The sequence below is a fragment of the Hydractinia symbiolongicarpus genome, chromosome 1, assembly GCF_029227915.1.
Source record: "Hydractinia symbiolongicarpus strain clone_291-10 chromosome 1, HSymV2.1, whole genome shotgun sequence".
In the NCBI taxonomy this organism is placed as follows: domain Eukaryota; kingdom Metazoa; phylum Cnidaria; class Hydrozoa; order Anthoathecata; family Hydractiniidae; genus Hydractinia; species Hydractinia symbiolongicarpus.
The window spans coordinates 24,259,173-24,286,307 of NC_079875.1; the positions used below are offsets into that span (position 1 = coordinate 24,259,173).

General features: G+C 33.1%; 2 protein-coding genes and 1 long non-coding RNA gene across 3 annotated transcripts; 1 reads left to right on the plus strand and 2 right to left on the minus strand.

Moving 5' to 3' along the window:
- The first annotated feature begins 2,428 nt into the window (after nt 1–2,428).
- Nucleotides 2,429–7,635, plus strand: LOC130614338 (uncharacterized). Its single transcript, XM_057435798.1, has 8 exons — nt 2,429–3,398; nt 3,484–3,661; nt 3,790–3,995; nt 4,093–4,766; nt 4,958–5,498; nt 5,581–6,645; nt 6,714–7,172; nt 7,322–7,635. The coding sequence occupies exons 1-8, from the start codon at nt 2,429–2,431 to the stop codon at nt 7,633–7,635; spliced, it is 4,407 nt and encodes a 1,468-aa protein (XP_057291781.1).
- An 8,742-nt stretch (nt 7,636–16,377) lies between these two features.
- On the minus strand, nt 16,378–18,341 carry LOC130647852 (uncharacterized). Its single transcript, XR_008982891.1, has 4 exons — nt 18,323–18,341; nt 17,723–17,785; nt 17,616–17,649; nt 16,378–16,780 (listed from the first exon to the last, which is right to left on the minus strand). It is a non-coding gene; the product is annotated as an uncharacterized LOC130647852 (long non-coding RNA).
- A 6,734-nt stretch (nt 18,342–25,075) lies between these two features.
- LOC130614434 (uncharacterized) lies at nt 25,076–26,664 on the minus strand. Its single transcript, XM_057435895.1, has 3 exons — nt 26,212–26,664; nt 25,701–26,134; nt 25,076–25,586 (listed from the first exon to the last, which is right to left on the minus strand). The coding sequence occupies exons 1-3, from the start codon at nt 26,662–26,664 to the stop codon at nt 25,076–25,078; spliced, it is 1,398 nt and encodes a 465-aa protein (XP_057291878.1).
- Nucleotides 26,665–27,135: the final 471 nt, after the last annotated feature.

Here is a 27,135-nt window from a genome sequence, read left to right on the forward strand (position 1 = left end):
TTCTTTTGCACAGATATTTTTAGCTAAAGTAGCTAGCTATGCACTACACAGTGAGTGAGACAATTCTACTCTATAGGAATATTCCATCACATAGTTCGCTCTAGCTACTATCGTCCACCAAATTTTCTGTCTCTAGCATTTTTATACCAAAAAACAAGAACCAAAAAGTTTAGCAATGTCAGCAAAAGAACATATCTATAGCTGGATATTTTGCAGATAGTACGTTCTGTTCTTACTCATGATTAATGTTTATATAAAGGTATGTCATGTGTAATCGTTTACGTTGCTCAGCCACAAAGGGCAGTTTTGACATTAAGGGGGATTGGAGAGCCATCCTTTTGTGAACGATTGTAGCTAGGCTATATTGTACACAAGTCAGGAAATAAACTTTTTAAGCCCTGCCAGTTAGCATACACCAGTGCGGCTCAAGTAACAGAAACAAAAATTATTTCACTATATATATATTGGGAAACTTTTTCAACATCTACATTTGTTATTACCGAGGCGTTTATATAAATGCTGGTAAGCCGTTCTTGTGCAATCATCAACACCTACTGAAAATCTTTTATATATTTTATTATATATATATTTATATATTTTATATATATTATTTATTTTTTGGGTTCAATCAGAATAAATTTCAGAAAAATGAAAAAATTTCCTGATCGGGAAATCTCATAATTTCTAAACCAGGAAATAATTTCCCGATAAAGAAAAAAATACTGGCCCATGCAATATTGCGTCCGAAACACACTGCGGTACTGCTAATGCAGAAAACCCAGGAAATGTTTCATCAAATCGAAGATGAAACTGTTTGATCGAATAACATGAAGAACGTAAGAACTTTGTTTTTTATACGATTCATTATACGATTCAACCGAAAGGGGCATCTATAATTTTTCGCTTGCGAACCTAGGGGACTCAGTCCCACGCTCCGCAACACTTTCTATATTGATTGCTGTTTTGAACATAAACGATGAAGATCCGTCTCGGAGATGGAGACCCGTCTCGTCACATTAATTTTAATTAAGTTTTTATAGTTTTTTCGCGCACTTTTCACATTGCTTCTAATCTCCGTACGAATAGGACAAGTGTGTGGTAAAAGTGAGAATCGAAAATATCGTAGTTCTTGATTGAAATCTTAACGTAAAGATTTTCTTCAAGCAGCAAAAAGCAAGCGCAGTAAACGACGCAATAGTTAGTGTTTCATGTTTTATTTTGTACGTGTAATAGTATGTCTATCGACACAGGCTATATTTGTATTTATTTATGTTATGTTTATCTTTTTGTATCTTTGTATTTTTTCTGTTTCGTATTTAAGCTATGAAACGTCATCATCATACCGTACTAGACCGACCGATGTACCGTATTTTATTCTACCGCCCCCGTGTGTTCGCATAGTTGCGTCTGCTTTCTTGTGTACCGTCCGCTCACAAAACATTTCATAGTAGTCGAACCGATCTACATCGCATCACGATAATTTACCAATTCTTATTTATTATTTTACCGTAAACTTTCGCTTGACAAATTTATCACAGTCCCGGCTGAGTGTTTCATATCTTATCATTTAATCTGTTTTAACCACTTTATCTGTATGAATCGTTAGTGATGGAAACATCATTAGTAGCAGATAGATAGAAACATTAGCAGTTGATTAAACGTAATCACTATACATAATGGTTAAACGAGTTAGAGCGACCGTTAACTCAACCGGAGTTTTAAATGAAAAAGTAAATTCTCTAAGGACTAGTCGAAGTGGTCATATTGGCATTATAACTAAAATAATTAATCGTTTATCACTCCTTCTAACAGAGCAAAATAAAGATTCAGAGATAGTTAACATGTCAAATAAACTTAATGAGACACTCGGAATAGTTGAACAAATAACTTTTGAGCATAATAATCTGGTCTCCACGGAAGAGAGTGAGGCTGCTAACCAACTTTTAAGAGAGCAAAAAATAAAAATCGACCAAATAAAATCTGTTTGTGAGGAATATTTTAAACATTCTAACGCTGATGATAATTTAGAAATTGATAATGCCATAAGTCAGGACTCACGTCACCGCTCGTCGTCGCATCGACCAAATCACTCTAGATCTTCCAGGCATTCCAGTTTATATCATCACTCTTCTCACAGCAGTCAAAAAGCCATCATAGTAAGTCCCAATCGACATCATCTTTAAACTTGTTCCTACGGAGGAAGACTGAATCTGCTGAGGCTCAGTTACAGGCGAAACTTGCGGAGGAAAAGCTAAAAAGGGAGTTAAATTTATTAGAATGGAAGAGAGAGATAGAGCTTAAAATATTGGAACAAAAGAAAATGCTAGAGAGAGACGAAATAGTAGAAAGGTTGAACGTAGTGAAAGATAAAGCTTAAATCGCCAGATTAAGAGAGAGTATAATAGAAGAACATGTTGCTTCAGAAGATATGTCCGTTAGATCGCAAATTACACAGCCATTAATATTTAGAGAGAGAAAAAGCTCATCTTATTATGTACCAACCACCGAAAACCTTCAAATATTAGATAGCAGAATTGACAGAGAAGAGAGAAATATTTCATCTCAGATAGACGTATCATCTCCACAACATCCTAAAAACGACACTACTTTCGTTATTCCTAGTGACATCAACAAACATTATTCTAAACCACATTCTTCGTCTTCATCAAACCATTCAACAAAAAGCCGTCACTTCTTCAACATCGATGATATACCGTCTGATGCATCTTCGTCAGTCAATCAACATTCATATAAAGATCAGACTAAATTACTTCCATGTTTAAATCAGGATAAATCTCAAAATAAATCTCGTTATCAACCGATTGATAAATTTATTGACGATCTTATTGAAGGACAAGAAACCATTATAGAAGATGCAAATGCGATAACTACCGCTAGGGTACTTCGTTGGGAGTATGGATCAAGGAATCTACCAGTTATTGATCTGTTTAGGTTCGATGGTTCACCTAATAAATGGCCAGAGTTTGTGGAAAACTTTAAATCTACAGTACACCTGAAGGTTTCCTTTGACGATAACACAAGGATGGAGAGGTTGATTAGTGTATTGGACGATGAGGCTAAGAAGACGGTGTTATCGATTGGTGCAAGTGGCATATTATACGCATCTGCATTAAAAGCATTGAAACGTGACTTCGGTAATCCTGTTGTTGTATCATACTTTAAAATAAAAAACGTTCTCGATCTTCCTAAAATACCACCTCGAGACAGAACATCTCTCCGTCGATATCAGCAGCTTCTTAATTCTAATAATACTTGGCTAATCTCCATGGGCTACAAATCTGCTATTAATTCAACTGATAATTTAGCAAAGGCTGTAGCTAGATTACCTCACCACTTTCGCAATCAGTTTAACAAATTTTCGAAAGGCAAAATTGCGAGTGAGAATAGCATTAATTTGATTGACTTTAAGAAATGGTTGGAAGTTATTCGAGCAATTCAATCCAATAGCAAATTTAATCGCAGATCAGGAACAGAATAAGATTAAAAATGGAAAGGAGTCGAAGAGAGATGAGAAAAGAGTGAGAACATTTGCAACAGGTGCAGGAAGTGAACGCAGTACAAAGTGTTGGATTTGTTCAGAAAATCATTTTGTTTTTAAGTGCAGAGAATTCGAATCAAAACCGGTGGCAGATCGTAGGAAGTTTGTTTTAGAAAAGGGAATTTGCTTCAATTGTCTTTCACTTTCTCACAAAATAAAAGAATGTAAATCTAAGAAGAGGTGTCGAGAAGATAAATGTAGAAAACGTCACCATACCCTGCTGCATTTAGGACCGCCAAACAAAATGAAAATGAAGATACAAAGAATGAACCTGAGGCAAGAATCACCCGATCTCTTACCACAACTGACACCTATCTTCAAGTTATCCCGGTTACCGTAACTCATAACAACAAATCAGTAACAACCAACGCTATTTTAGATAGTGGATCAGATAGCACCTTAATTTGCGAAGAAACAGCGCGGAAACTCGGATTAGGTGGGAAGGAGCAACCGTTGAGAGTATCGACGATCGAATTCACAGACGTTTAAATCAAAAATCGTATCATTTAATGTTCACCCTACCAATCTAAAAGAAGAAATCAGAATCGAAAAAGCATGGGTTGTACCAGATCTTAACACTCCTACTAAAAAACGAAACATCACAGATTTAAAAGAAAAATATGTTCATTTAAAAGACATCGATATACCAACCTTAAACGACGACAAAGTAACAGTTCTTATTAAAATCGATACACCATCACTTCATATTCAACACGATTATCGAGTAGGAAAACACCACGAACCAGTAGCTGTTAAAACGCAACTTGGTTGGATCCTATTAGGTGGGAAAAATAAAAACATATTTACCAATATTAATCGATTAGAAACTGATACGGATGATCTCACTAAAGCAGTAGAAAGATTTTGGGAAATCGAGTCATATGGAACAAAGCCTCCACTCCATCCAGACCTACTAACGAAAGACGAAAAACATGCGTTACACATACTTAAGTCGACCACGAAAATGAAAGACGGTCATTTTGAAGTAGGTTTATTGTGGAAAGATGAGAAACCAAAATTACCATACAACAGGGAATTAGCAGCCCAACGTCTGAAATCTAACAAAAGAAAATTGAGCAAGCAACCAATTTTAGCAGAAAATTACAGGTTACAGGTCAAGGAATATATCGCTCTTGGACATGCAAGAAAGCTTTCAGACTTTGAGAAAACCAAACATCCCATATCACCAACTACATACCACATCATGGTGTTGTTCATCCTAACAAGCCCGGAAAAGTTCGTGTAGTCTTTGACGCAGCTGCAAAGTACAAAGGTATTTCATTAAACGACAACTTGTTGCCCGGCCCAGACTTGCTGAACAACCTAGTATCTGTATTACTCACATTCCGTACCTATCGTTACGCAATTATGGCTGACATTGCAAAAATGGTTCATTAGGTCAAAGTATCAAGGATAGAACAAGATGCTCTTCGTTTCGTTTGGCGAGAAAACACTAGCGACAACATTGATGACTTTGCCATGCAAGTACATTTATTTGGTAAGGTAGGCTCACCTTGTTGCGCGAATTACGCTCTTCGACAAACTAGTGTCGACCACGATAGCGAAATCGTAGACGCTATCACGAAAAGGTTTTACATGGATGATTATCTGGACTCCATGAAAACGGTAGACGAAGCCGTATCGATTGCAAAAACCGTGACAGAAGCATTGAAAAGGTGTGGCTTTCGTTTAACAAAATGGCTTTCAAATTTTTGTGAAATTCTTAAGTGTTTTCCAAATACCGAAACCGTAATCAACGTCGATCTAGATCTAAACAAATTACCAACTGAAAGAGTACTTGGTATGTTATGGAATCCATATACTGACTATTTCACATTCAAAGTTGTCAACAAGCCATCACCTGAAACTAAAAGAGATATATTAAGTTTAACAAGTTCAATATTTGACCCACTTGGCATCTTAACACCATTCATTCAAGGTGGTTGAGCTGGAGAAGTGAACTGAAGAAACTAACATTGATCAGCATTCCTTGATGGTTCAAACTACAATCCAATAATCAGTTGATTCAACTACATATTTTTTCCGACGCTTCAATCAATGCATATGGTGCTGTCGCATATCTACGTATTCAAGATACGCATACCGTCAATGTAACATTCGTGATGGGAAAATCCAGAGTCGCCCCTTGAATCCGAAATCTCTCACAATACCAAAATTAGAATTACAAGCTGCTGTCTTGGCTACAAGAATGAGAGAATCAATAGTGAGTAGTCTTTCCATGGACCTCAGTACTAAATTTTGGACAGATTCACAAATAGTTTTGAAATATATCTCGAATGAAAACCGAAAATTTCCAGTATTCGTTACGAATCGCATCAATGAAATTCGTGCTACGACTGACGTCAATTCGTGGCGTTTTGTGCCAGGAACTCTGAACCCAGCAGACAATGCTACAAGATATGTACCACTATCATCGACCGAGAATTCCAGATGGTTAACCGGTCCATCGTTTTTAATCGAAGAAGAATGCAATTGGCCAGACCAAAACCAAAATGTCATTCAAAGTGAAGAAGACGCAGATATTACCAACTTTCAGTCAACTAGTAATGCAATACCAGAGAAAACATCCTTTATCAAATGGGAAAGTTATTCCGATTGGCAAAAACTCTGTCGCCACATTGCGTGGATTATCAAATTAAAACGAAATTGGTTGTTATTAAAAAAGGGAGGATCTGAACGTGAAAAATTTGATTACCTGATCGTTGATGAAATTGAAGCAACAAAGTTAAAGTTGTATAGCATCTCACAAATAGAATCCTACCCATCAGAATTTGAAAACCTACAATCACACAAAGAACTACCAAAAAGATCACCACTTGCAGCTTTGAGACCAATGATGCAGAACAATTTGATTCGTGTTGGAGGAAGAATTGGTTTAATCGATATACCATTTGAGTCGAAGCACCAAGTGATAATCTCACCGAAAGACCACATTGCACGACTCATAATTCAACACATTCATCATACAAACTTCCATGTTGGACAAAACGCCACACTAGCAGTATCAAGACAAAATATTTGGATTCCGACTGGAAAATCCTTTGTGAAGAATTTGAAAAATGCATGTACATACTGCAAATCAAAGAAAGTCAGGCCAATGTCACCACTTATTGGATCGATCGTCTTGCTGTAGGTGAACCACCATTTAATCGATCAGGAGTAGATTTCTTTGGTCCAATGATTCTCAAGAGAAGTAAGAGGACAAGAGCTTCATCTGGAATCGTGAAAAGGTATGGAGTATTGTTTACCTGCATGACGTCACGTGCCGTTCATATTGAGCTAGCTGGAGATTTATCGACAGATAGTTTCATTCTTGCACTTCGACGTTTTATCTCAAGAAGAGGAAACCCCAAAACAATCACCAGCGACAACGGAACCAACTTCGTCGGCCCAGATCGTGAACTAAGAGAGCTGGTAACGAATCTGAATGAGACAAAACTTCAAAAAGAGTTAACAAAGAATAGTATCGAATGGAAGTTCAACCCACCATTTTCACCATGGATGAATGGAGCGATGGAATCTATGGTAAAAATCACTAAACGAGTGTTGAAAGCGATAGTTCGTGATCGCGTTTTGACCGAAGAAGAGTTACGTACATTCTTGACTGAAGTAAAGCAACCATCAATAGCCGACCGTTGACTTCTATCAGCAGTGACGCAGATAACTACCAAGCACTAACGCCAAATCATTTTCTCATTGGAAGAGCGTCGCAAAATACACCTGTAGATTCTGTATTTACAGACCTCAACGATCGTAAAAGATGGAGAGCCGTACAGGCTGCTTCAAATATGTTTTGGAATAGATGGAGAAAGGAATACCTGCCTTCTTTGACAACACGTGCTAAATGGAATACAAACGACGACCAAATTAAGGAAGGAGATCTCGTGATAGTTAGAGACCAGAACGTCTTGAAAAATCATTGGCCGCTGGGACGCATTGCGAAAATCTTTCCTGGCAGCGATGGCATTAACAGGGTTGCAGAAGTGAAAACTGCTGATGGAAATTACATTCGTCCCATCCGATCACTTGCGTTACTGGAACGCAGTGCTAAATGAAAATGTCACCTGAACTATGCTTTGCATACGACGGTAAATTGTGTTCTTTATAGGTGTACATAATTCGTGAAGAAACAACAACGAAGTTGTAAAATTCGATGATAAATCTTGGGCAAACGATATTGCAAAGCGATGATGAAGAAATCGGAATGACGTACATAAACGACGTACATAAACGACGTACATCTTTAACGAGTCCGACGTAAGCAAGCTAATCAATTATATCAAATAAGGCGTTACTAGATGGACAGTCGTTCGTAGACGAGTACTCACTGGTGGGGAGTGTTTTGAACATAAACGATGAAGATCCGTCTCGGAGATGGAGACCCGTCACGTCACATTAATTTTAATTGGGTTTTTATAGTTTTTTCGCGCACTTTTCACATTGCTTCTAATCTCCGTACGAATAGGACAAGCGTGTGGTAAAAGTGAGAATCGAAAATATCGTAGTTCTTGATTTAAATCTTAACGTAAAGAGTTTCTTCAAGCAGCAAAAAGGAAGCAAGCGCAGTAAACGACGCAATAGTTAGTGTTTCATGTTTTATTTTGTACGTGTAATAGTATGTCTATCGACACAGGCTATATTTGTATTTATTTATGTTCTGTTTATCTTTTTGTATCTTTGTATTTTTTCTGTTTCTTATTTAAGCTATGAAACGTCATCATCATACTGTATTAGACCGACCGATGTACCGTATTTTATTCTACCGCCCCCGTGTGTTCGCATAGTTGCGTCTGCTTTCTTGTGTACCGTCCGCGCTCAAAACAATTGCAGAGCAAAGCGGAGCCCATTTCTTCATTAAATAAGGCAAATAAAGGCTGTATAGGATTTCCGCATCTCGCCCCTATACATCAAAAATATCAGGCACTCTTCCCCACGGTTTTGATTTCGTCCATTTTGGTTTTGTTTCCTAGCAATTAATCTGGTCGTTTTTTCCGTAAATTTCTGATTAAGCGAGACAACATAAATTTAAAGGGACAATGGGGGAGTTTTTGTTGTTATTTAATTACTAGTCGATGAGGCCCGCGGAAATTTGTGTGCCTGTTGCCTTCATCGTATAGATCTTGAAACGCTGATCAAGAAAATGTATAGGATCATGTACTTTTGACAAACAGTTGCAGAGATATTAGGGTTTACTGTTTTGTTGATGACGTCATTAACCCGTCCATTCCCAGGGTGGCCACAGAATTTGGAAAAAGAAATTCTATGACTTTTCCCTGACTTTTCCATGACCAAAACTGTTAAGAAAAATTAAACCCCTAAATTAATCAATTATCAATCAAACCATAAATTTCATTATTTAGAGAACAACTTTGCTGAAAAAAGTTAACTGTAGTGAGATTTTTTTTGCATAGCTAGTTATCTACATATTTTTTTAAAAGAAACCTAAGCATTTGGTTGAGCAAGAGGGTGCCAATAAGCTGCAAACACCTGCATATATATGGGCGAGTTCGGGCGACTTTTCGAATTAAATTGACGGTTGTCCGCCGAAACCGCCTGCACTTTCCCGAACACGCCCGAACTCGCTCGAAACATTCCCGAAATGCAACACCTTGTAACATAAACATGGCGGACGACAATTGAAAGAACACGCTTGAAGAGAAAGGAGGTAATAAAGTTTATATATAAGTTATTTAGCAAGTAAATCTTATCAAAAACCATAAAAAACAGTTCTTTTAAGAACTTAGCTACCATATAGTTAGTTCATTTTAATTTTAATACTTTTTTAAATAATTCTTTGAGAGTCATTTATGGTGAATCTTTTTTTTTCGGGCATTGTTCGGGACTATGCGGGTTTTTTCGGGCAAATACCTGAATTTTTTATAAAACGCCAAACTCGCCAGAAAACGCCCGCAATTTTTACGGCGTATGCGGTTTATCGGCACCCTCGTGGTTCAGCCTGGATGGAGTTTTTTAAAATTTGATAAGTTGAACCTCAAGCGTTTGGACTATGGTTTTGATATATATACTTTCTGTTGTACATTAGCTATATGTATAAAAGTTTTCTAATGTTGAAGATTTCTAAAAACTTGGTCTTTCTGAGCCTAAGGTAAAAACAAACATGTATATAATCGTTTCCAAAGAATGAAGGTGATCGATTAATTTCTAAAAACCTGGAAATAATTTCTCGATAAAGAGAGTAGCGGAGCCCATTTCCTCATATAAAAAGTATAAATATAACATGAAAAGGAAGTATGGTGGAGAGTATATAGGATTTCCGCACCTCGCCCCCACTATACATCAAAATTTTTCAAATTTCGTCAATTTTCGACGCGACGGCCCAGCAGTTTAATCTGGTCATTTTCTCTTGGATATTTGATTAACTGAGAAAACCATGTTTTGACACGGCGATGGAGTTGTTTTTTAAAGATGGTATCAAGCGTAAATGGTGCCGTTTCCAGTTGAGACTACACATTTTAGCCACGTGATACATAAATCAGTTTTACTAATATCACATGATCTTTTCTCGGACACTTTCCGCCTAAAACTCAAACTTTCGTTAATCTAAGCTAAAAAACGAAAAAAGAAAGGGTATGTTCATCTAGCTAGTATATCACTATTTTTAATGAACACCTTTCTAGCCTGACTCCCACCTAGCTAACATATATATCACTATTTTAAGCTAGCTATATACATATACTACACAGTGAGTGAGGTAATTCTATTCTGTATTCTGTAGGAATGCCCTCTTTTAAAGCTTGTTCTAGCGACAATCGTCCACAAAATTTGTTGTCTCTGGCAATTTTATACTAAAAACCAAGAACCAAAAAGTTTAGCAAAGTCAGCAAAAGAACTCATAGCTAGCCACATATTTTGCAGATAGTACATTCCGTTCCCACTCATGATCAATGTTTATATAAAAGGTTAATGTGGTAAAGTGTAATTGTTTACTCTGCTCAGTCACAAAGGGCACTTTTTAACATTGAGGGGGAATGGAGAGCCATATTTTTATGGACGATTGTAGCTATATTGTACACACGTCAGGAAATAAATTTTTTTTACCATACCGGTTATACACCGGTTCGGCTAAAGTTACACAAAGTGAAATTATTTCAATATATAGCTATACTTTATTTCAATATATAGCTATAACATCTCATGTAATTGTCAACATGTATTGAAAAGAATTAAATATATTCATTATATACTTGTTATTTAATTTCCCGATTATACAAACAATGTCACGATAATTTCTGTTTCTGTAACTTGACATGAAATTTCACCAATGTGGGATATCAAGCTTCAGCCCAGCTCTAACTAGGTTTGCTACCTAATAATTTCTAACCTAATTAATTTTTATTCTTTTAAAGTTTTTGTTCATTTTGGAATAAGAGCTTTTTATGTTACTGTCATGAAAATAAACATATATATACTGCTGTTTGATTTTTACCTGGAATGGGTAACAACGGGCTGTTTTCGCTGTTTTTATTTAAGACGAAGTTGCAATAAGTTTTTATGGAAAATGTGATACCCCTATATGATGTCACGATTAATTTTTGATCTTTCACGGGAACTTTATCCATAAAATGTTGCATGATTTTTTTTGAAATTCGCTAAGATGGGCACAAAAAACTGTACTATTGAGGAAAATTATTATTTGAAAAATATATTACACCTGAAACATCATACTGTTGTATGTGCTTCACATAATTTATGATATACTGCATACTTGTACTAAAGCGCTCCACACGAATGTGTGGTGCAGTTTACAGAACGTATAAATCGCTCTACACCAGACGTTTAACGCCAGGTGTTACAGTTGACTAAACCAGACATTTCAATGCCAGGTCCCCCTGTCTAGTTAGTAAAAAGTTTTTCTAGTTAGTAAAATTAGTTAGTAAAAAGTTTTTCTAGTTAGTAAAAAGTTTTTCATTTGAGCTATTGAATTTTAAATATTTGCACCTCAATATTTTCTCTACTCCTGGACTATAAAGATACATATCTTAGGTATACTGAGTATACGAATCTTTGAGTTGTAGGGGGTAGGGGGGAGATTCTCTATTAATTTTACATATAATGTCCAAAAGTTATATGTCTATAAGTAGGTTAGGGTGACATGCTTTACCTTAAACACGCACATTAGGGGGACGTGAAATTAAAGGGGACATATTCGTGTCCCCTTTGATTTTCGGGCATATTTTGAACAAAGTAAGGACTATTTTGAACTGTTTTGTTTGAATTTTTTTATAACGGAATCATTGACCTTTAAGAATTTGGAATATATATTTGTTGAGCGTGGTAAATGAAGTTTAAGGTGACATTTGATTTTTTTCAATAAATGGAAAATTTCAATGAATTTTGAAAATGTCTTATATATTCTATGAAGCCCTCATGTAAGTTCAGTGTTTCGTGTGACATCGGTATACCTGCTTTAACTTGGTATTCATTTAAATCAATTTACATTTTATATATTAATTTTCAAGGTGATAAAGCTAGAATTCCTTCATTATTTGACTTGGACTATGTCATTTACCGATATATCGTTATAATATATCGTTATAAATAATAAAAACAGGATCTGACATTGAGATCATTTTTTAAAATTTTTGTCCCCTTTTTATGCATATCTCACATATAAATCGTGTCCCTTAATTGTTAAAAGCATTCATATAACGCAAATATATCCATAAATTAAAATGCCAGAAAATTGATTATTTATAGTGCCATTAAGGTAAAAAATAACTTCACACATACAAAAAGAGCCCTACAGAAGTGTTATAAACGCAACTACACATGTTAAACATCAAATCAAATGTGCTTATATGTAATTAAGCCAGTCAACGGACCAAGAATTGCGCCATATATGAATCAGTGAACAACTATGACAATAATGCTGAAAACAACAACTGGATGTATACGAAGATTGCAGGTAGTAAACTAGTTACGTGAAATTCTCCTATTCATAGATTTCAAATACTGGTAAAAGATGTTGGTAACGACTTAGCGTGAATTTCTCATATTCATAGATTTCAAATACTGAAAAAAGATGTTGGTAACGACTTAGCGTCAAATCCTGACGTTAAAAACACATTCGTGAAGCCATAAAGGACACAGGTCGCAAAGAGAAAAATGCGTCGTGACTATGTGTAGTCACATTCGAGGTTTGGATTTCTGGTAAATGTCGGCGCATGTGAAACAAAATTTAAATAGTTTTCTTTACACTAGCCGCATATAATTTTTTTTAAATAGATGTTTTAGCAACTCTAAACATAAAGACTATGCAGATTATTGCACGGGATTGCGCATGGTGTTTGTAGCTAGCGATGTTGATTTCAAAGTGCGAACAAAAATGACTGTTTTTACTAAAACCACCTGTCGTTTGTCAACGTTGTTATAGGTCGCTCACTATTTACACAATAGTACATGGTCAGCTACTAACATAACCACGGACCTTAGTGTACATAAACACCCCAGTATATAGAGAGACTTCGTCTTATGAAGAGGCACAATTAGCTAGTTGATACTTGTTGTTATCTGTGTCTTTTAGTTCTTTAAATATCTACCAACATATAGCCGCTCGACCATAACTGGATATAACAAACTTCAGATACTCATATTGATATAAAAAAAACATTAGAAAAGGTTTTTTCACCTGTGCAAGCGATAACAGAAATTCTGTGTTCAGCAGGGTCGTCGTAAACTCTGTAAAACGTCCTGCTGGATCGCGATCGCCCTTACATGCTCAAAACAGCTTAAAATTAAGTCATATCTAATCTGCTAAGTTGGTACATGGAAACACCACCAAAAATTTAGCAATAAAATTTGTTTTTTTCTCAACATTTAGTGTTTATTTTTTCACGGACAGTACACGTTTCCATTTTGTAATTGTTTTTGACCTGAGTCTCAATTTTATTAGCAAAATGCCTGAATATAGGCTGAATTTTTCTTAATCATTTCTTAAATTTTATCACTTTATTTACTTTTTGTTGAGACTTTCATTATTAGCAGAACAAAAACGACTTATTTTGTTATTTTTAAGATAAAACTTTGTTTAATATATGTGTATTTATAGAAAATAAACTTAAATTATGATGACTGTAAATTGGAGTTTAAAACGCTGAGGCTGGCGGTTTTCTCAAAATTTTATAAAGATTTTGAGGTTTTTGGGGATATTTTCTTAAATAATACTATTGATAATTAAAAATAATAAATTAGGAAGCAACTTGTTGGTAGTTCAAAAGGGCTGAACAAATCATTGTAAATTAAATAAGCATCATCACAAAACTCACTTATTCACAACAGCTGACTTCCCTAATGGTCTGCGTATGTTCAGCAAATTGAAACACCTGCAAAATTTCCAGATATAAAAAAAGTTATGCAAGGATGTATGAAAAGTTATTACAAACATACAATACCTTTGTCGATGCTAGAGTTTCTATATCTTCAAGATCAACTTTCATCTAACATTAATAAAGAGTAACTATTAGGTGTATTTAATTATTACTATTGACCGTAGGACCTAATGGAATTGATTTTGGACTTTGACCTTATAAATGCAGGAGATGAGAAAATTGGACTCCCAGAATTAACATTCTTCTTACTTTGGCATGAATGCTGGAACTACACTACATATTGCTTTAATTAAGTAATCATTTGGTGGTGCATGCTTTATTACCAAGTCATAACATCAGACAACTGACAAAACAAGTACTTCTAAAATAAATTTTTAAAATAAATAAAAACAAAAAAATTGAAATTACATGCCTTCAATGCACAAGGCAAATTAAGCAAGTTCGGGTCAAATCCGAGAAATTAAATTCTCACAAAATGTCAATATTTCATGATTTTCAACAAAAGTTCTACAAAAATAAGTTTTCAACCAATAAACCATTCAATTGGCGTTAAATGGAAAAGTTACTGAGCACAAAAAAAGATTTGGTTTTATAAAATCTAATCTTTTAAATTTAATGATTTTCTGAATAAATGAAGAATTTCCTATAATTTTCTCTAATTGTAACCAGTGCCTCACAATGTAACCTTTGTAAACCAAAATTAACTGTCAGGTAATTTTACCATGAAGTTAATTTTTCATTTTTTCACTTCAACAATTCATAATTTTCAACATTTAGGTAAATCGATGACAGTATATTTTAGCAGCAAAAAAAACATGAAAATTCTATTAACTTGAACTAACATTTGCTGCAAATATACCGGCATTTGTATTGAATTAAAATTAGAAATGCTGCAATGTAAAAAATATATGAGTAATGATGGAATACATACGAACTTCTCCAATACTTTTGTCTAAAAATAAAATAGCGTCAATTTATTACTATAATTATCATACCGTACAACTTTCTAGTGGACTTCAATTACACTGTATTCCAATAATTACATAATTATAACGGTAATAGACTAAGCATTTCTTATATTAAATCAGGTGCTATCTATATCTCCTCCTCACAATTCAAAATCTTCAAAAACAAAAATGTACATAGGTGAATCTTTATTATATCGCAATAAAGATTCACCTATGTATATGCACCATCCAGATAAACTATCTAACATATTGCCGTAGTGTGGTGTAGTGGTTTTGTCTTTTGCTCCCAACTCTAGGGTCCGGAGTTCGAATCCCACTCGCTGCCTGGCAGTATATTAGTGATGAACAAAATAGTTCTTCTTCATTATAACAAAAATGTATATGGGAGAATTCTAACATACCAGTGTTTCAGTTTTGTCATTTCTAAAAAATAAACATAGAAATATTACAACGAAATTATCTTTAAAGAACTAAATAAGTTACTTTAATTTCGATTAAAAAAGCATTGTTTACGTCGTTTACAGCAAATCTCATGTGAATGACACCATAAAAACACCAATTTTTTATAGTTTCGATTGTAATATTTTATCACTTTTTGTAATATTTGAAAACAATAATTACCTAAAATTAATTTTTAATGGAAAAGTTGTTTCTTCATTACTACCATTCAAAATGGAACACTAAAAAATGAATAGTAAGTTTAAAATTTTTAAGTATTATTAGTGGAATTACTGGACCTTCAATACTTACTGTTTCACTGTCAGAACTGCTGAAATTAGGGACAATTTCAATTTCCTGAAACATAAATATTTATCATCAACACAATTAAAAATTATACTTTAAACGGAATCATGAATTGCATACATACCGGATAAGTAATTTTTACATCATCGTCACTACAATCCAGCTTGACAAAATCTATGTCCTTGTAGTAGTCCGCAAATTTATCTCCCCCAAGACATTCTTTTTATTTACACCACTGCCAATATTGTCCTGAATCTTTTTTTTGATTGGTAAGTACTGTTTTTGTACGTATTTACACCTGATGCAACCACATCTGCACTCTTGTAATCTCGACCTTGGACACTGACAACATCTGCAATGATCTCTGCAATGATCGCAGCAACTTTTCTTTATTTTCACAACCTATTTTCATATCCTGTATACCAGCAATATTCGTTTCCTCAACATCCATGTAGAGGTTCATCACCACAATATCTGTCCCCTTCGTTTGATTCTACTTGTGTATAAACAGTAGGATTATCCACCTTATAACTCACACTACCAGCAACACGATTGACCAAAACTGCATCTTTGCCTTCACCTACACTTTGATTGTGTAAACTATCAGAATTATTGCCATTGGGTTCACATACATCAACGAAATCAAGAACCTTGTCATTAGCGACACTTCTATCTATAACACTGACAATATCTGTAATGATTTCAGCAGCAACTTGTTCTTTATTTTCATATCCTGTATAATAGATGTGTTTTCAACATTTTCTTAAAGTTGTAGTTTATGAACACAATATTTCTACCCTCCCATATTTTCTAATTGCATGTAAACAGTAGCACCATTTGTCTTATAACCACCATTAAAACCTTTGCATTTAATATTTTCCTCTACTTCCTCCTCTAATTTTTCACACAAATCAACATTCTGACCATTGATAGCAACTGAATCTTTTCCTTCGCCTACGTTTTTACTATATAAACGAACAGGATCGCTATTCTTGGGTTCATATACATCAACAACATCAATAAACTTTGCATTCACATCATCTTTATCTTTTACACAGGTGTCAGATTTTAGTTCAATACTTCCGTCTTTTTCCGAACAACTACTTGATCACATTTTTCTTTGTCATTTTCCCCATTATCTAAAACAAATAGATCAGGTAAGGAGTATTCAAAAGTAAATAACATGTGTATAATAATTGCAGTTCGGGGTGTATGCTACTCAAATTATTCAGAAACTTATATATTGTTCAGTTCCTGGTTCTAAACTATTTAGTTACAATTCAATATTGCCTCAGGATTTTCCTTTTTTAACCAAGTTGTAATATCTTTGTTTAACCTTTTTCATATCATCCCAAAGAAGAATGAGATTAATTTTCCAGATGGACCCTCCTAAATAAATTAAGCCTGCATAAGTTCTATTTGAATTAAATCAGTCAAAACAGTATCTACAGAATCCAGAACCTATAGTACAGCATAAAATAGATAAGTGTAAGCAAATTAGGAAAATAATGTTATAATTACTGGCTTTAGGCACTTAAAGTGAGACCATCCATAAAAATATGTCTGTTTTCTGTAACCGACACATTAAAATATCTTAACAGCTAGGTAGGCGATAATATTTTTTACATAAAAAAATCAGTATCATATTGTCATATTTTTGACATTCTGCGTAAAGCATGTGAAAATCTGCATGACACGTGAAAATACACAAACCTAATAAATCAACCTATAAACCTAATAACATAACAAACAAACCAAATCAGAATTTAATTAGATAAAGAGTGTGAATTAAAATATTTACACTGATTATTTCAAATTATATGGATTTGGCATACAATGTGTATTTATAAATAATTCATAAACTTTTTGTACTTATAACATTTCACCCAGCCATTTTACCCGAAACAAACACATTTTTAGAGATAGCATGGGATAGGGTGTTACGTAATTGAGAAATTTTCACACATTACAAACCTATCACTTCTGTTTGAAGAATGCAATCATGAATCTGATAAAAATAATTCAATATTTTTAAGATACATGTAACGTTAAAAACAACATAATTAAAGTATATATCTTACCTTGTCCAGACATTCCTTGACATCTTCCTCTGTTGTTGCACTACCAGAAATGAATTCATCATCCTAAGTGCAATATTAGCAAAAAATTACTGTACAGTAGAAATAATTTTGTTTTATTTATGGGAGTGATTCTCAAAAATTATCTTTGTGTATGTTTCGTCTATATGGAGGAGCAAAAGATTGCTTTATTAGCAACATATTTTTTGTTGTATGGTAAAAACATAAATATTGTGCTACAGTTTAACTCTTGTTATTAAATACAAAAAAATTGAAATCGATAACATATTGGTTAAACAAATCATTTTCAAAAATTGGATACAATCAAGTCATTTTGACACATATCAGAATTCCAATCTTAAAAACTACACAACATAAAATATTTAAATGAAAAAGAGAAAATGAAAATTGTGGATATATAACTGATTATAACTTAAAATTATTCCAAAATGACTTGTACAGTAATTAGAGCTAATATCGTGAAAGCTTTTCTTCAGAATTAACTTTTTAGTATGGCTAATAACAGGAACCAAAACGTGGACATCATGAAAGATTACAATATTGATACAAAAACATTTTGCCTTAAAAATGTAGATGGCTTACATGTTCAGAATAAATTTTCTTTTCTTGGTTATTCTAAAATCACAAAAAAGGTTTTATTATAAACACAAGAATTTTTTGAACAAAAAGTTCAAAATCTATGATTGGATACTCACAATTACATTCCCAGGATCGCATAAAGCAAACTGAAAAGAAAGAAAAGAAAAATAGCAGTTACTCTAGTGAAGAAAAAGAAAAATGTATATATTACAAAAAAACTTAGCTACTTCTATCTACTTGGTAACAACATCAATATTTGCAAAATATGGTGAAGCAGTCTCCTTGTTCTAAACATAATAGAAGTAACGGTTGAAGTTCTCAAAAAAAATTTTCGAATATTTTTCTGATATTTTTCAAAAAAGAATCAAAAATAATTATTGTTAAGGCGACTCCAATGTTCTACGGGAGAAATCGACAGTAACTTACGGTCGGTTGGCAAAATAAAAATAATTTTATTGAGAATGTATGGTTGGAACAACAACAAAAATAAAGAAACACACACTAACAACGGCGGTTAAAAAATAAAAAAATTCAAAAAAATCGTTTGTAACCGTTTCAACTCGCTTGGTTGATTTGAAATTCATTTCGTAATCATTTCCAAATCATTTTGTATTCATTTCCCATTAGTTTTTCACAAAAATAAGAATTAATTCGTTTCATCTACGTTAAATTCGTTTCGGTTCAAATTGTTTTAAAATCGCTTAAATTGTCACACATGTTTATAAGACATTGTCAATTTCTAAAGAAATTTAACTATCAAATTACGTAAATAACTGCATTCTTCTTGCAAAAATAATAAAATTCTTCGCTAAAAACGAATATGTAACAGATTTTCTGTTACAAAACGTTTTAGCTGATATTATTTTTTTGTTTTCGTGAAAATTAGAGTCTGTCGAGCCTGTAGAACAACTAATGAAGATGAAGTCGCCTAAAAGTTACAAAATGAGAAAAAATCTGTGTGTGCTCAAAGTTTAAAATTCCTCAAATATATTTAATCTGTATGATAATTAAGGAGTTTTAAAATTCCTCTAATATATGATAACTAAGGGATAACTAGGGTAGTAACTAGGTTCTGCAAAAACACTTTACCTCTATGTTTAATAAATTTTTCATGAATTATTCACAAGCATAACATTCCTTTAGCATAATTTTTGCAGTGCAAAATTTTTGATTTGCATTTTCTCGAAATAAAGTTTTTCAACGTAACAGTACATAGTTTTGTTGAACACTCCCCTCCATTTTGTCGAAATTCAACGAAGATAAGTTTGTTGCGACAATTTATTTGGCTACAAAACTTTGCTTTTTTTAGCGCAAAAGTGAGAAAATATCGAGCTATTGATCCATCATATACTTAAAAATTGATAAATCAGTCATAAAACAGCTATTGTAAACCAAAATATGCTATATTTTTTGAACCACGTTTTGTTTTGAGTAAAAAAAGCAAAGTTATTTAGAGCTGAATAAGATCTTTGCAACCATATGTTTTTCAAGGAACAAAAATTTTACTGAAGGGAGTGTTTGGTAAAATATACTAAAAAGGTGTAATTTTTGTATATAATTTTTTTTCTTTTCTCCTTCTTGGATTTTTTTATGGAAATATTTTATCATCACTCTAGAGATAATTTATTTGGCTTTCAGATATATATATATATATATATATATATATATATATATATATATATATATAAATATATATATATATATATATATATATATATATATATATATATATATATATATATATATATATATATATATATATATATATATATATATATATATATATATATATATATATATATATATATATATATATATATATATATATATATATATATATATATATATATATATATATATATATATATATATATATATATATATATATATATATATATATATATATATATATATATATATATATATATATATATATATATATATATATATATATATATATATATATATATATATATAATAAATATATATATAATAAATAATCACAACATATATGTACAATTTGCATACCAACTGTTATTATAAAAAATAAAAAGGAAACAGCTTCATCAGGATATGTAGATTGCAATTTTTCACCCTCAACTTTACTAATACAATTTCCAGCATACTCAAGAAGAAATTCACCATGTTGAAATGTTTTTGTAGCAAACACTCCAAAACCTTATAAAAAAAGTTGTATCATAATAATGTTAAACAGTTTACACCCTATTTGGAAGCATAATAGACGTATACCTATGTTGTCATTGATGAATAATTTCTGGAAACCACTTTGATCTGCTTTTTGTTTGCAATAATACTTTGTAATAGAACGTGGGTTTGTCTCACGCTTATTCTGTCGTCTCTAAAAATAAATACAAAAATGAACAAATAAAAATTGAAGTAAATGAAAAGTAGAATTTCACCCTTTGGCAGCCAGGTCACTTTTTTATTTTTTTCAAGAAACGTAGATGTACTCTAAAGAATCAAAAATAAAATTCCTTTCATATAGTAAAAAAATAATTTTACTAAATTAAATTTAAATTTTACAAAAATTTGAATAATTTTTATGTTACCTAAAATTATTTAAAGGTTACCTCCCGTGAAAAATAACTAATAAAATAAGGTTACTGCATATACAAGTACTTGAAAGGTTGTCTAGGAATTTGAATATTTTTTTAAAAATTCTTGATTGGTTCTTTAGAATTTGGACTAAGAAGATTTACTAATTATGCATGATGACAAGTAAAGTAACTAGTATGCTCTGCAAGGGGTTAATTTGACATTTTTGACAAGCCATAGAGAGTTAAAAATATTTTCTAGCCGTTCACTTTGACGCGTTTTGAACATTTTTACATAAATTTTAACATTTAGTTATCATAATTATGCTCAATTCATACTCATGGCATCATAATTTTGCATAATTAGCACAACTTTTAAGACAAATATCTCGGGAACGGATAAAGACTTTTCAAAAAAATAAAAGGATTTCTAGAGAACTTTCAAAGATCTTTCATATGAGCTTAACTTAATTTTTTGCGGGAGGTAACCTTTGAGGTGGCAGTAACCCTTTTTTAGCTGTCCAAATAGCTGAATTATTTACTCAGTGTTTTATTTATACCATTTTATTTTACTATTTCCTAGAAATATAGGCCTTAATACATAATAAAATGATTTTAACTTAACACTAAAATTGCTGAGTCAGCAGAAATTTCTTTTTAAAAATTAATTAAAAACAAGAAAAATTTTTTACAATCTCGTTATATTTCATCAGCTTCTGTTTTTAAATGAACCTCGGGTTAACCCTGTTAAAACGGTGTGCGGATTTTTTTTGTTCATTCTTATTTTTTTAACAATAGCCTTTAATCTTTTTTCAAAAGATTTTTTGTTAGCATCCCCTGCTGCATCAAACGCTGTTAAAAGAAAAATATCCCGAATAAAAAGATTTCCGCACACCGTATCATGGCTGCATGATTCACCAAGCATGTCTGAAAATTTTAAAGTAAAACGAAAATGCTATTGAAAGTTACAGCTTGTGCAATGTAGCATAATGAAGATCGTCTTAAATTTCTACATAATGCGCCATCTTTGTTGTTATTAACGTTTCTCTTTATTAATTACGTCATTTCTTTCTGTACAATTTCGCAACCACGTAGACTTAAACTATACTCGGCAAAACTAATTAATTATTCATGAATTTTATTTTAAAGAGGAATTTTTGAGGCTAAATATTTTTGGTGAAAGATAATAGTATTATAGCCATAAAATCGTGACAAGTGTGTTATAACAGAAAAAATTGGATATATATAGTCTGAAAATAACCTTACGTAACTAATTATGTAAAAAAAAATCCGATTTTTAAAAGGGTTACTGCCACCTTAAAATAATGTTTTATTATTGTAATAACATATACAGTACCGCTTAAATGTACACAAGTTTTAGGATCTCATGTCTCCTTTCTACATAAATATCTTTTATTCATTACCTCCTTTGTAGACTGCGTAATTGAAGAATTAAAAACAGCGCTCCATTTTTTGCGTTTTTATTTCCATGTGATTTCTTTGAATTATATTACTCGCTACAGTTTTATTTAGGAGCTTGATTGTTCACGCACATAAGGAATGAGTTCGTATTTTAGGCGAGTTATTATTCACTTGTCTAACACATTTTAGGACCGTGCCAAGGTGCATGCGCGCGATCGCGCACCTAATATGACGCAGTCTGCAAAATCATTTCTATACATCTTAAATAACGAAACGTTGTGGTAAAAAAAAATAGTTAAGTGTGATTCACACTGGCAAATATTCACATTGCACTTGTAAATTTTGCTTACGAGTGCGATTTTTTGCACTCCATATAGCACTGGTAATTTTTTAGCGGGTGCTTTTTCTGGCTCTGGCATAGTTTTATTTAAAAAAGGGCCTGACATATTAGAAAAGTTAAATCATTGTGGGTATTAAATGTGTGTTTTTGTAAAATAACCTTCACACAAAAAATCATTGCTACCTGTTTTGTTTTGTCTTAAAATGTTTGTATGTTTTTTTGTGTCATAAAACAAACGATACAAAGTACATTATATACTTCGTTATGCTAAACAAAAACAATATTAAGTGCTTTGTTTAAAGTAAAAAGTACAAACGAAGTCCATACAAACTTTTTTATAACATGATACAAAATGTTTTCTTGTCACTTAAAAAAGGAATATGGCCACGTTAAAGCTTTGTAGAGACATTTTCTCGTCATTTTAAAAAGAAATACAACTTTCAAGCTTCATAGAGACGTTTTCTCATCACTTTAAAAAGAAATATGGCCACGTTAAATATATAATATATATGTAAATATATGGTAGTATAAAGACAAAGTAATTTTATGCCAAATACAAGTCAAAATATAGTACGTTTATATTAGGCCTGTTAAGTATTACTAATAATTTATTAATTATAATCGAATAATTATTCTATTGAATTCTTCACCACCATCATTTGCATGGTGAAATTTAGTCCATAGTAGGATTAAGTACTTTTTTCTACAAGAAAAAAAACTTACTTTTGACATTGATGCAAACTTTTATTTATTGTCAATTTACCTAGTAACAAAGATTTAAATAAGCTAAACATGGACCATGATATATTGTTCTGTTTTACATGAAAACATATTACCATAATCAACTTTTTTTAACATATACATAGATATTTCAGGGTGTTTGTAGTTGCGGCAATCATGTCTCAGCTGAATAGAACCAACCACAATAATTTACAAAATGATTAATTAAATGTGTGAGTGGGTCAGAAATACATAGCGGGGTGGCAACTTACCGAAAGAGATTCAGGAGAGTTTACTGTATTTAAAGAAACTCCAAATTTTGCAAGGAAAAGACTATACATTTGTTTAAAAAATTAAGCAAAGCATATACTTCTTTATTGTAGTAAAACATCGTTACTATATCTGAGCATCCCACAAACTACCAAGTCAGAAAATCAAATAATTTATGACAACATTAATTTATCAATCAAAACAAGATTTGCTTAAATTTGACGGAAAACATAATTGCAGATATACTGTGATAGTATTGTTCTGCCCAATCTTAGGAGACTGCCCAATATTTGGACATAAAAATGCCCAGTTCGTCAAAAGATTAAGCAGGAGACCATGGATGTGCCACACAAGCTCTGTTGTTTGCAAGACCCTACAAACATTCTCAGGCACATTAAAAAAATATATTTGGGGTATGTACATCAAAAACGAATTTGCCAGTACTGTTGAATTGACCAGGCCAGATTTGGTTAAGACGGGGGCCGTTTCAAGATTGGGCAGAACAGTATCATTGGGAAATTAGCAAGATAGTTTGATGATATTGTTTTCGAAAAGGCTGTATTTGATCCAATTTGATCAATAGACATATAGTTAAAATTGTAATACTATTCTTACTTCAAGGGAAGGTTATATTTTTTGTGGTGAGTCAATAAATGTAAGCTTGCTGTATCAAGCTGGTTTCTAATGTCTGACATCAAGCAATGATAGATGAGCATTAAGTGCACAAGAATATGTGCATGATTTTGTGCAAAAATGCAAATTTGGACCAGAAAACACACACATTAAGATTCCAGTATTTTGTGCAATTCAAACAACCATATTTCAACCATGACAATATACAGTAGTAAAAGCTGTTGATGTGTGCAAACTGAAATTGAAAGCTATGACCTTGACCAAGAAAATAATAAGGCGTCAAATAAGAAAAACTGTTTTTACACTCAGCTATGCTAGCTATCACAGTGAAGTTAGTTTTAGTCAAATTCACAAGAAAATAAAAGAAAACAAAGAAAGTAAGAAACAGAAAATAAAAACACAAGAAACTTTGGCAGCTCAAAGCGCAAAGAACTTTCAAAAATTAAACAAATACAATGCAGTTAAATTATGATAACAATTTAGTCCTAATCCTAAGTATTCAAGTGAGATCCGGCTTCCGTGAAAATCCTACTTCAAAGAACAACTTTTTTGTCCACAAAACATTATATACATGTGCAACTGTGTTGTAGGGAGGTGAGGAGGGCACTTGAATACTTAGGATTAGGACTAAATTGTTATCATAATTAAACTGCATTGTATTTGTTTAATTTTTGAAATAACAATTTAGCCCATAATCCTAAGTATACAAATGAGATTTCAAAGCTGTTTTGTGGCGTCATGTAAAAAACGCAACCAAATATTAACAGAATAATAGTCTATGTATATTGTAACTCAACAGCAATTACATAATATCAGTTAATTGTTCTTCAACAGTGTTGTACCGAAGTTTTCAGTTATCGGTAGATTATGAAACTTTCGAAAACAAGTATCAGATGCCCATCCTGCTGCCTTTTGTATGTCCTTTATGTTTAAACTAAGGTTGTTTGCCTTGCTGGTGGATACACTTCTTACCGAGTGAGCGGTAAATACGGTGATATCGATCCCTGCCAGTCCAAGAAATAGCTTAATGTAGCGAGCTATTGTAGCCACCCCCACTGGTTTGTGTGGGTATGCATATGAAAGCAATAGCTGCTTTGGTTGGTTCTCCAGGTTTTCTCTGATGCTGTTTGTTCGTTCCAGGTACTCCTGTAAACAATTTACGATACACAGCTTTGGGTTATTAGAGTATGCAAGGAATCGTAGGGGTTCTTGATGCTTTCCTGGTTTTGTTGTTTTTAATATGGTTGGAATGTAGAAGGTATAGCAGTTATCTCCATAATGACAATAGTCTGTTCTTAAAGCACCTATTATCTGTCCCCCTTGCCCGCTAAGGATGCAAAGGAGAGTGGCAAGTTTTTTTGACAAGAAGTTCCAACATTAAATTTTTATTTTCTGGAAGGCTATTCATTTAGTTTAGTATTAACGCTGGGTCATACGTAACGGTATATTTTGGGAAGCTGGGGCGTAACTTAAACATCCCTCTAAGAAACTTGCTGACCTGCTCATCTTTACCGAAAGATTTAACATTTTTGTGTGTAAGATGGCAGATAGTGCAGATCTAGCTGCTGCAATAGAGCCATACCTCCAGTTGTCGTGGTAAAATAATTTTGTTAGGAAGGACATAGCTATTTTATAGTCTGCATTTATGATGTCATCCACATTATTATTCTGGCAATATGTAATCCACTTTTTTATATACATATTATAGCTATTTTGTGTGTTTTCTCCCCAGGATGCTAACAGTAGACTACTGATCTCGGGTGAGAATTGTTTCTGGAAAAGGATTTCCCGGAAACGATTGCTGCCTTCAGTTGCAGTGTCTTGTGCATTGGATGGTTTATGTCCTTCTGTTGTGGTAGCAATAGGAGGTCTGACCTGGAAGAAAGAGATATATGTTTAATACAAAGTTCGTGGAATTGACTGTACCAAGGTTGATTCGGCCAGTCAGGTACTATAAGGATGCCTGTTGCCTCATCATTCCATATTTTTTGTATCACCCTTGCAATACATGTGAATGGTGGGAAGGCATAAAAAATTTTATTGTGCCAGTTGATAGTGAATGCATCTACTGCTTGACATTCTGGGTCAGGCCTATATGAGTAGAACATGTCCAACTGGCTGTTTATTCGACTTGCGAATAAATCAATGTCTGGTTGGAAATCTAGAGTATCAATGACATAGTTGAATACTTCCTTATTAAGCATCCACTCAATTCTAGTTTCACATTTCCTTGATTCTCGGTCTGCCTCGACATTTAGAATTCCTGGAATGTGTGTGGCTGTCAGCCAGTTATTATTTTGGATTGCCCAGTGCCATATTTCTTGTACTGTCTTATCCATTGGTATAGACCGTTTACTTCCCATTTTATTGATGGCTGAAACGTCTGATGTATTATCCAGTTTCATAAGTATATGGTTATTTTGAATATGTGATCAGAGTGCCTGCAGACCAAATAGTGCTGCTTTTAGTTCTAATACGTTAATATGTTGTTCCCTGTCTTGTGCCGTAAATTGGCCCCCAGTGTGTTGTTCCTTATGTGATGCACCCCTACCTATAGTGGATGCATCCGAGGTCAAAACATATGCTGGGTTTCCCCGTAAGATTGGTGAGAAGCTTTCCATAATGTTTTCTTTCCACCATAGTATTTCCTGAATGCCCTGCAAGGGTACCCATGTGTGTCTGTCATATTTTCCACTGTTGTCCCTGAGTAGGTCATCGATGTAGTCAGCAAGCAATACTCCTTGTTGCCTAAGTGTGGCTAGTGGTGGCTTCATAAGTTTTGTAAACTTCCTAGGACCTTCCGTGTATCCATTAGGCAGAGCTTTATACTTGTAAAGCTCATTATTCTTTTGCAATTTTAGGAGTTTTTGGTCATC